Source organism: Protomyctophum bolini (assembly GCF_963924005.1).
Source record: "Protomyctophum bolini genome assembly, chromosome: 5".
Classification (NCBI taxonomy): domain Eukaryota; kingdom Metazoa; phylum Chordata; class Actinopteri; order Myctophiformes; family Myctophidae; genus Protomyctophum; species Protomyctophum bolini.
In genome coordinates, this window is record NC_137866.1 from 15,478,205 (window position 1) to 15,490,353 (window position 12,149).

The 12,149-nt window shown below is 48.2% G+C and overlaps 1 protein-coding gene across 1 annotated transcript in view; it reads right to left on the bottom strand.

Moving 5' to 3' along the window:
• LOC308314967 (ERC protein 2-like) overlaps nt 1–12,149 on the bottom strand; it is a gene marked incomplete at both ends in the record, with an annotated part of 254,270 nt that overhangs the window by 79,136 nt on the left and 162,985 nt on the right. The window contains one exon of the mRNA XM_080762791.1: nt 4,047–4,208. Within this exon, the coding sequence (XP_080618917.1) occupies nt 4,047–4,208 (162 nt within the window). The remainder of the gene's footprint in view (nt 1–4,046; nt 4,209–12,149) is intronic.

The following is a 12,149-nucleotide window of genomic DNA, read 5'->3' on the forward strand; positions in this document are numbered from 1 at the left end:
AGTAGATGCATGTACAAGATAATGGAGGAAAGCGTAAACGGAGCTGAAACGGACGTTGATATTTTGGAAACAGAAAATTAGGGTGATTTTAAATGAATAAATCGGATCTGGAACACTATATGACTTTGAAGCTGAATGTGTTCTGTGCATTAGTGCCGAGTACAAATATAGTAATCTTTAAGGTAGATATTTGTAGTACGTGTAAAGTTATAAAAAAGTGAAACCGTTGCATTGTATATGGGGTGTATAGCCAAGGCTAATTGTACCACCCCAGTCCCTGGTTATAGGCCTTTCTATACAAATATCTATTCAAAACAATAAATTAAAAAAGGATATGCAAGAACCTCAATCAAAATTAGCAAGTACAAAAGCAATATCATTCCCTCAGGAAAGCAGTTACGTATACATCAGCTTTTTGAAATGTGCTTAATATATTAGTGTGCACACCTCTGGCCTGATATCAAGTATCAACCAGTGTTTCATTTGAACAGCTCACAACCCTGAGCATTCTGAGGGAAGACTACAACAGCAGGCATAGCTCTGTTGTTAGCCGTTAGCTCACTAGCGCTGTGCGTTGTTGACTGCGCGTGCTAGCTGGTACTACGTGCTGACAGCTTAGCTGTGAGCGTCGCCACTGTGGGCGAATGGCCCCGCCGTGAGTGCCAGGGCCAACAACACAGCCTTTTTTTTGTTTTATTTCATTGTTTCCTGTGTCGACAAGCGTGACTGTGACTTGGTTCGAGTGCTTTTGAAGGCCGACCGCGTGCCTGGGTGTTGCAAAGTGTCCCTGTATTGGATTAGATTAATATAGGCTGAAATCTACGCATGTGGAAAAATCACTCTCGGGAAAGTGTGCAGAATGTGAACTTTTAGTAGTCATAGTGTAGCCTATTGGCACATTTGTCTGACATAATAAATGTATATAGGTGAACACGGACATTGCTGTTCCTTGGAGTAGTTGCACCACTGAAAAAGGGACAGAGAAACTTAGACGAAAATGTTGAATACGGAGGTAAGAGGTTTCCGCCCAACGTGCAGCGACAATATCCTACGGTCGAAGAACCTCACACGGAACGCTATACACAATCCACTATACTGTTTGACGAACATGGACGTTCACGCCGCATAATAAAAGTACACACACGGCGCGCCATAAACGAGGAGCCTCCGAGCTCACATACACCGTGCCAGTATAATCAGAAGGAGCAGATTAGGAAAACAAGCGGGCGGTTAGCGTTGGCTCCTCCGCCATGTTCTCACACACACACACACACACACACACACACACACACCGAGCCGCCTGCTCGTCTCTGACTGTGTGTGTTTAGCTAGTAGGTTTCATCCACTGTGGTCTGATGGACCCTGCAGCGGCCGCTCGCCTTTCATCCCCTCTCCTCTGACTCCCTCTGTGTCCGCTGCCGCTCCGCTCTGCTCTGCTGCTGCCCACACCACCGGTGTGCCAGGCCCACACCGCCGGTGTGCCAGGCCCACACCGCCGGTGTGCCAGGCCCACACCGCCGGTGTGGGCCCACACCGCCTGACACACCGGTGGCCGATCTTGATTTGGGACATTCCTATAGACCCCCCTGCCTCCTGATAATATGGATAAACCCATTGAGGACCGACTTTACAAATGAATGTCTTCTAAATCCAAATCCTAATCCTAAATCCTAATAATAATATTAATAAATGTTTCTATGTCAGTGGTTCTCCAACTTTTTCATGTCAAGACTCCCAAAATGATAATGTACTGTATCAGGCCGCAGACACCCCATCTCAAAATATTTTGTTCCAGGGACCCCGAGAATCATGTATTCATATATTTGTATTATTTACTTTCAACAATGTACGAAATACAGTATATATCGACCACACCGCTGTGGCTGTCTTCATCTGATGTGTGCGAGACAGAATGATCGGGAAAGAGACAGAGAGAGAGAGAGTGCACGAGAGAGAGAGAGAGAGAGAGAGAGAGAGAGAGAGAGAGAGAGAGAGAGAGAGAGAGAGAGAGAGAGAGAGGAGAGAGAGAGAGAGAGAGGGAGAGAGACACACACAGAGATAGAGAGAGACAGAGAGAGAGAGTGCACGAGAGAGAGAGAGAGAGAGAGAGAGAGAGAGAGAGAGAGAGACACACAGAGATAGAGTGCTACGAGAGAGAGAGAGAGAGCACAGAGATAGAGAGAGAGAGATAGAGAGAGAGAGAGAGAGAGAGAGAGAGAGAGAGAGAGAGAGAGAGGAGAGAGAGAGAGAGAGAGACACAGAGATAGAGAGAGAGAGACAGAGAGAGAGAGAGAGAGAGAGACAGAGCGAGAGTGTAAGCAGCCAGCGTTGTGCCTCATGGCGTCCATACTGGCTGTAACCGCTGATTGCTCTCATGTTACTGGTGTCAGTCATCAGTAATGCAGGTCATTCTCATTCAGATGCACGCTCACACCAGGAGGAAACACACACCCTGGTGCTGTTGCTCTTTCCCACCACCGGCAGACACACACTCAAACATGCACGTACACAGACACAGACACACACACACACACACACACACACACACACACACACACACTCGCACATTTATAATGTGGACCACTAAATGAGGCAGGCATGCAGACCAGGATCAGACGGACGGAAAGACAGACAGACAAGTTATGAAAAACTGCAGGTTGTCTGAACAGTGAAAACTAGAGACAATGGACTCAACATGCATGTTCAACTGCACCTGAATCCATTTTGATCAGGCAAGCACATGTACTGTGCACGCACGCGCACACACACACACACACACACACACACACACACACACACACACACACACACACACACACACACACACACACACACAGAGTTACAAAGTGCCTAGATGGCAGAACATTATTGTTACAGAGACAATTATGGTTGGCATACTTGTCAAGACACAGCTACAGCTACAGTTAACAATCATGATGGATAAAGGAAACACATACAACACCTCCTCCAAATTGAAAAGCTTCCAATAATAGCTGATACTGACTGAGCAGTACCTCGCTATAACTGTTCTGCCCTCGTTTTGGGCGCACGCACGCACGCACGCACGCACGCACGCACGCACGCACACACACACACACACACACACACACACACACACACACACACACACACACACACACACACACACACACACACACACACACACACACACACACACACACACACACACACACACACACACACACACACACACACACACACACACACACACACACACACACACACACACACACACACACACGCACACACGCACACGCACGCACACACGCACACACGCAGCATGCACGGATCATGCACACGCGCACAGATTTTCAAAGGCATGCTTGAAGTGCCGACAGCAAAGTGACAAGAGAGACAGGAAATCCTGGAAGACTTCCAACTTTAAGACTGGGTTTAAAGTTTCACTGTGGGAAGAGAGAGGGAGAAGTGGTGCATATGGAGAAGAATGCAGGATGAAGGACATTCCATCTGATAGATAACACGCCACGGAGGAAGTCCTCCATCTCATTGTTAGTCGTCACCTGCCTGTAGTTGCACCTTTGGTCCACATGGAGGTGCAATTACGCCCCTCCTCCCAACCGACATTCTTAATGACTTTTGACGATATAGCGAAGCTGAGGTGAGTGTATAGCGCTTCAATTTCCCTTCGGGGATTAATAAAGTATATCTCATCTCCTCTCAGTGGTCGTCAAAGTGTGGTCACTGCATGGTTTATATCTCATCTCCTCTCATTGGTCGTCAAAGTGTGGTCACTGCATGGTTTCTAAATGTTGGGTCTGAATGAATGGACCCTTCCAGTGTACAAATGGAACCAAATGGACCCTACCTGGACCATTAGGTTCCATTTGTTCACTCTCCAAAATTAAAGGAGTGGTTCACCCAAAGAATTGCCCGTTTTCTACCAATTAATTGTGTGTGTGTGTGTGTGTGTGTGTGTGTGTGTGTGTGTGTGTGTGTGTGTGTGTGTGTGTGTGTGTGTGTGTGCGTGCGTGTGTGCGTGCGACACTATCATGCTATGTATGAACCTCTATGTGAGCCTGGGAGCGAGCGGCCTCGTCCTGAGCCCACAGCGCCTCCCTGTGGGCGGAGGTGTTCATGCTCTCCCTCAGCGCGCGCTCCAGCTCCCTGATCCTCTCCGATGTCTCCCACATGGCATCCTGGGAAGGTGAGGAGGGGGGGAGGGGGAGCTGAGGGGGGGTGGAGAGCCAGACAGGCCAAGGTGGGAGAGGGAGAGAACGTCTGCCTTTGAGTACATGGGGATTCGGGGATGGGGGAGAGGGGCAACTCCTTCTGTGTGTGTGTGTGTGTGTGTGTGTGTGTGTGTGTGTGTGTGTGTGTGTGTGTGTGTGTGTGTGTGTGTGTGTGTGTGTGTGTGTGTGTCTTGTATTACTGTTTTAGAGATAGGTTAGGGGGGAGGTTTACAATTAGGAAAAGATCATAGAGGTTAGGGTTAGAATGAGGTACTTAAAGGTTAGGTGTTATTTAGGATTAGAGTTTTCCCTGTTTTATACTTAGTTGGGTGTAAAAACCAACAAACAAACATATCGACACGTACACTTGGAGGCAACCAATAGTCACTGAGATGAAAAACCTGTGACTTCCAAGCTAGTCATATACCAGTCCAGTGGGCTTCAACCTTTTTCATATCAAGGTCCATTTATTCGCTATTTCAGCCACATATACAACCATCTGATGGTCGTCTCTCATTCCCAAAAACGTATAATATTTTGTTATCGTTGGATTGGATTCTGTATTGATGTGGTACCATAGCAGAAATAACAGGAACACATTGACCAAAATAATTCTTCTGCATTCTCAAATTGTCTAGACTTTTTAAGTAATGCAGATGTTTAACATTAGTTTAACTATCAAAGATCTCCCTATTTGTGCAAAACGATAAGGGTCCATTTGGTAACCAACTCTCCATCTCTCCTCCAAGTATGTATACATCACCAAATGGTTCAAGTGTTTGAGTAATACTGCTAGTAATATTGCAATATCTCCACAGACCAAGTGGTGTCTCGGTCTTGGATGAGCGGTAGAAATGAGAGACCAGGACAAAAGGAAGCAGTACCCATGTACCTGTCTAACTACTTCAAAGGAGTCAGTAACACCCAGGCATAACACCAGAGGGCGCTCCACTGATCTCATTCCCCACAGATTCGGCACAAACATGGGGATGAATACGTTCTGCTGTTATGCTACCACCAGCGATCAAAACGTGTGACTCCCCACCCTCCTTCAAAACTGCCATAAAAGAGCACCTGTCTGCAGTTTGCAACTGGTCCTATCTACTAGCTTGGCAAAGACATTACCCCCACCCGGGCCTGGAGCCTTTCTGTAAATATACGTTTGTTTCTCCTAGTGTCGATGATTTCTTGTAGTTGTATGTCTATACTGTCTGTCATGATTAATTTAATACATAGGACCACAATAGAAACTCTCCTTTTAGCATGATTGTATAGCCTATAATGGTCCCTGCACACAGATCGCGTTTTTCAGATTTTTTGCTGCGTTTCTCCATCGGTTTTCCGAAAAACACGTCCAGTGTGCATGACCACCTTAACTCTATACTGTACAAACTGTTAATAAAGTATTTCATCAATCAAAAAACTTATAGTTACAACATCACTTTGTCCACCACTTTTCCATCTACAACAAATCTCTTCACCAAAACAAGAAAAGCCGATCTACAAGCTCACAATTGCGTAACATAAAATTTCCCCCCCAATACTGTGGATGCCCGAGTGTGTACAGCAGTGGTTGTCAAATGGGGGTACGGTACAGGTACCCCTATAGGGCCCGGGTATGCAGAGGTACAACAGGGGGTACCATTCATTTACACCTCAAAAAAGTTTAAAATATGGAATTATGAGGTTTCTGGCCGACAGCAACGATTATACTAGATATAGATTCGTCTTTTTCCAAGCAACATGTAGTCGGCTAAAGGGGTACTCCCTCGATCCAGAAATCAGGAAAAAGGGGGTACCACCGAGGCCAGGTTGAAAAGGGGGAACCACCAAGGCCAGGTTGAAAAGGGGGAACCACCGAGGCCAGGTTGTAAAGGGGGTTCCACCGAGGCCAGGTTGTAAAGGGGGAACCACCAAGGCCAGGTTGAAAAAGGGGTACCACCGAGGCCAGGTTGAAAAGGGGGAACCACCAAGGCCAGGTTGAAAAAGGGGTACCACCGAGGCCAGGTTGAAAAGGGGGTACCACCGAGGCCATGTTGTAAAGGGGGTTCCACCGAGGCCAGGATGTAAAGGGGGTTCCATGCCGAGGCCATGTTGTAAAGGGGGAACCACCGAGGCCAGGTTGTAAAGGGGGTTCCACCGAGGCCAGGTTGTAAAGGGGGTACCACCGAGGCCAGGTTGAAAAGGGGGAACCACCAAGGCCAGGTTGAAAAAGGGGTACCACCGAGGCCAGGTTGAAAAGGGGGAACCACCAAGGCCAGGTTGAAAAAGGGGTACCACCGAGGCCAGGTTGAAAAGGGGGTACCACCGAGGCCAGGTTGTAAAGGGGGTACCACCGAGGCCATGTTGTAAAGGGGGTTCCACCGAGGCCAGGTTGTAAAGGGGGTACCACCGAGGCCAGGTTGTAAAGGGGGTTCCACCGAGGCCAGGTTGTAAAGGGGGTTCCACCGAGGCCAGGTTGTAAAGGGGGTTCCACCGAGGCCAGGTTGTAAAGGGGGAACCACAGAGGCCAGGATGTAAAGGGGTTTCCATGCCGAGGCCAGGTTGTAAAGGGGTTTCCACCGAGGCCAGGATGAGAACCACTGCTGTACAGAATAGTCTTTTGAGTTAAATTAGCGACGATTATTTGACGGTGAAGGAACCCAGACCTGCAGCAGGAGAGGAGAGACTTGAGAGATAAGCGGCATAAAGTGTGAGTAAGTGCTACGACCTCGCTGACATCATGCCTGTGCGCGCGCATGTGTGTGTGTGTGTGTGTGTGTGTGTGTGGCCTCTATGTCACCTACGGCGAAAGGGGGAAAAAGGATCCTTCTCCGCACAAGGACTGATGGAGCTGTGAAAGAAAACATTGGACTGAAATAATAAACCCTCCCATCCCATTTTTCTCTCTCCCTCTCACCTTCCCTCTCTCTCTCTCTCTCTCCCTCCCTCCCCCACTCCTTCCTCAGCTTGCTCGGCCCACACGAGTTCACACGTTCACACTTTTCTCGGGGCTGTACAGGTCGCCGTGTGTGCGTGGGCTGTGTGGGCTCGCAAAAGAAAGTCCCCCTCCATTTTCTACAGCGGGGACGAGGAAACACTAAACACACATTTTGAGTTCCTTCTCGTCGTGTAAGAATCCAAACACAGCGGAGGAGGCCCACAGGACTGCATGCCGCTATAGGAGTGGCCCATGAATGGGAAATTCACTCTCCTTCCTTTCTGATCCGGTGGTGGTGCGGCTCTCGCCTTTATTGTATTTGTATGGCGTGGGGGACCTGTGGGGCGTGTGTGTGTGCGTGCACGCGCACACATCTGGGGTCAAATATTTTGTGAACGCTGGCAGTAGGCCAAGAAAATACGTGACGCCACAATTAGTTTGTTCACATAATTTGAACATTTTAAGTTAAAAGTTCGGACTGGGGCTGAGATTTTGCCCAAATAGGGAGATAACTGACTGTATATCTGCCCCTCCACGGCCAGATATACTATCAATGTGGTGGGTCCTTGGTAGGGCTGTCGCCTCACATCTAGAAGGTCTCGGGTTAGATTCCCGCTGGGGATGCTGTGTTCTTTCCTCCACGTCATCAGTGCCCAGTGTCCCCTATAGGGTAGGTATACCCTCACAAAAAACATGCAGTAATCCTGGTCTCTAAACTGCCTCCCCCTGGCCAGCCGTCGCCCCTGATGGAGGGGAAAGGAACAGGTTGGAATAACGTGTTCCTTAATTCCACGCAACCACGTCCAACCGGAGAAACTCCCCCTGTCAGGTGATAAAGCAACCTGCTCACTCCTCATGCTTTGAAGGAAACACGAGGGAGAGGAGCGCCCAGGATGACAGCTTACTGTAGGTAACTGACACCGGGTGAAAGAATGGGTTACAAAACTTTGGGGTAGAAAAAAATACATATAATAATTGAGAATGCTGTCCTCCATGCAGAAATAAAACTCATCGGATAGAGCTGGGCTGGCCCCGCTGGCTGGCTGGCTGGCCGGCCCCGCTGGCTGGCTGGCCGGCCTGCGGAGGAGAAGGCTAATTTCACACGTGTCTACAACAACAAGCTGTGGGTTTCAAACCCCCGTCCGTCAGTCCGTACGTCCGCTCCGTGCACGCCCGGAGATGGAAATAGTGGCGAGCAGGAGCCAAATCACAGCCGGATGCTTGTGGCTCGTCGTGTCGGCACGACACAAGAGCTCTGGAAGGTGAGCGACGGCGTGCACACACACCCACACACGCGCACACAGACACACACACGCGCGCGCGCACACACAGAGGCAGGCTGTGTGCGTCAGCAGTCTGAAGCCGTAATTGGATGTGACAGACGGGCAGTAATTTGATGCGGCAGCATCAACAAGCACTGGTCTGACCCCGCCCCGCAGAGACACAGAAAAACACACACACACACACACACACACACACACACCACACACACACACACACCTACGCACCCCACTGAGACTGGGACTACCACCACTGTACCCCTGAGAGTGAAACCCAACCGGAGATCTGTGTTAGTGCTGTTAGTGTGTGTGCACGTGCGTGTGTGCGTGTGTGCGTGTGCGCGCGCGTGTGTGTTTGTGTGCGTGCATGTGTGTGGTGTGGGGGTCAGTAAAGAAATGGGAGAGATTTGCTGGCTTTAGAGAATACAAAGAATGCAATGAAGGCCTGAGAGAGAGAGAGAGAGAGAGAGAGAGAGAGAGAGGGAGTGAGAGAGGGAGAGAAGGAAAAGGGAGAGAAGGAAAAGGGAGAGATAATTGCCAGTGCGGGGTCGATCATCACCTCCCTCCCTGGGGACAGGCTCATTATGCAGTCTGGACCCTTCTGGTTTGATGGGGGGATTATAATCACTAAAATAAACGAGCGGGGAGTGAGAGAATGCACGTTTCCAGAGCGCTCCACACCTCTCTGATCCCCACACGCCTCACACTCTCACACACACACACACACACACACACATGCACACACACACACACACACACACACACACACACACACACACACACACGCACACAGACAGACACACACACACACACACACACACACACACACACACACACACACACACACACACAGCGTAGAGCGGCCTCTACCTTCACGCTGTCTGACAGACACGTATCTGTCCACGTGTGTGTGCGTGTGTGTGTGTGTGTGTGTGTGTGTGGTACAAAAAAAGCAAAAAAGAGCAAAAAGTGCTGCATGTGCAGTTTGAATGTCTGACAGTTTTACATGTCGTTGCCTTTCAAAGGGCTGATGATGGTAAAACACTGCATGCGTTCATTCACTCTTTCTTTCTCCTTCTTTCCATTTTCTGGACACGACAAAAAATCATGGTAAAACAATTTTAGACCTGGAAACCTGTTCTGATTCATGCATACCACAATTAGTAAATGGTCCATTATATATAGCGCTTTCATCCAAAGAGCTTTACATAGATTGTGCATTACATTCACATTCAGACACCGATGGTATAGAGGCACCAACCTGCACATTGGGAGCAATTAGGGGTTCAGAGTCTTGCTCAAGGACACTTCGACACCAACTCTGGGGGAGCCCACAAAATGGGTCTGCAACAATTGATAATTTTCTCTCAGATTACTTTTACGATGAATGTCTGTCTGTGTACCTTTTATGCCCATATGGACATCAATATGACTGGCCTCCAAGTACTACGATAGTGGTAAAATAGCCGATCTACACCTCGACGGGCATCATTCCCAACAGACATCGTACAATGTACCCAAGGAGCATCATTCCCAACAGGCATGCGTGTGTGTGTGTGTGTGTGTGTGTGTGTGTGTGTGTGTGTGCGCGTGTGCGTGTGTGTGTGTGCGTGTGTGTGTGTGTGTGTGTGTGTGTGTGTGTGTGTGTGTGTGTGTGTGTGTGTGTGTGTGTGTGTGTGTGTGCGTGTGTGTGCGTGTGTGTGTGTGTGTGTGTGTGCGCGTGCGTGCGTGCATGTGTATTGTGGTGGTGGTGCAGGGGACTGTGTGAAGGTTTGGAGTGAACGTTTCCGATGTGCATTTTCTCTGTGTTCGTGAAGTGCAGCGTGGCACGATGGAGACGATAGGGGAGGCGATGCTATCTCTCTCACTCTCTCTCTGTATCCGTCTCTCTCTCTCTCTCTCTCCATTCCATATAAACACAGTGGGATGGAGGCAGAGAGAAGTAATCGAGCGAAAGAAAGGCGGGCGGCGAGAAAAAGTGATGAAAGAAGGAGCCACATTTGTTTGTGTTTACCCTCGGAGCGTGCTATGTTCCCGATGCTCTCTGGAGATAAGGGAAGAGAAAGAATTAAGAGAGAAGGGTTGGTTGCTCAACAATAATGCTGAGCAGGGGGAAAAAACTACACTACACTAACACCACTACACACGAGGTGTATACGTTGGTTAGACATACTAACAGTTCCACAGGCATTAGTCCCAAACTGGGACCACCCTGGCCAAACCAGTTGAAACTGGGACCATCCTGGCCAAACCAGTTGAAACTGGGACCATCCTGGCCAAACCAGTTGAAACTGGGACCATCCTGGCCAAACCAACAGCTGCTTCTGACATACAGTCCATACTGGGCTTCCCTCACTTTGAGTGGCACTGAACGCACAAGCCACGGGTGTCTTTCTGACAGTTAACAGTCTGGTAACTGCCTTTTTGACAGAATCACCATCTGATTAATGGTACAGGCAGGGGATTAGTCTGACAGCATTGGTATAATCCGCAAGTATAAGGTCCATGAGGTAGAGCAAAGAAAAAACGTTAAGGTCCCTTAATTGTCTCTGTTATAGCATTTCCCCGAAAATGACGAAACACCAGGCCTCTCTCTCTCTGGCAACCCCTCAGTGTTTGTCTCTGGGTTTGTGGCAGTGTAAATGTGTCCGACCTTCTGTACAGGAACTGTTTAGAAGAGGAAATGATGTGGATGTTGGATGCAGCCTGCCAGCACGCACGTCCAACAACACACATAAATAACCTAACAGTTGCAAACGCACGCAAACGCACGCACGCACGCACGCACGCACACACGCACGGTAAAACCACAGACTGGACAAAGAGAGAGAGAGAACACTTGCAGTGTTGGAAAGTAAGTACATTTGCTCAAGTACTGTACTTCAGTACACTTTTGAAGTATCTTTTCTTTTTAATACTTTATTGGAGTATTTCTGTAACGGTAGGTTTTTAATAGGCCTACGTTTTGAAAACTTGTGAAACTTGTGAAATGACATTATGCGTAATGAGTATTACTTTTGATACATTGAGTATATTTTGATGCCAATTTTGTAATTTTACTCAAGTAAATGTAAACACATATGGGGCTTTTACTTGTAACTTGTTTTTCTACATTGTGGTATTCCGTTTTACTTAAGTATAAAAAAAACCAAAATGTGAGTACTTTCTCCCACCACTGCCGGCTGGCATAGAGTCTTGCCTCTCTATCTGTCCTGAGGGACTAGCCTGGCACGGCTGGTGCTCTGAACGTATTAACACCTTAGCAAGGCTCTGCGGGCGCTCTGAACACACACACACACACACACGCACGCACGCACACGCACACACACGCACACGCACACAGGAGCACAACACACACATAATGTAGTTATATATATAACGTTGCTATATAAGTTCGCTCAGAGAGCAACACCCGAGTGCAACCAAACATAAAATGACTTGTCTTTTTAGTTCTACTGGATCTCTTCTCCACTAGTCCTCCTCCCTGACATGTGTTTGTCTGTTTTTTATTTGTTTTGACTAATTGTCAATTGATTTTGTCTTTGTCATAGCTCAGTCTTTATTACATTTTTTGCCTGCGAAAAAAGGTAGTCGACAAACATGTTTCATCATAGTTTGCATTGACGAAAAACAGCATAATAATATGGCAGCAGAAAGAGCTCTCTCTCTCTCTGCTGCCTGACTGAAGGCAGTCTCTCACTATTCCCCTCTGAGCCATTATGCCCTTTGCTGCTGGCT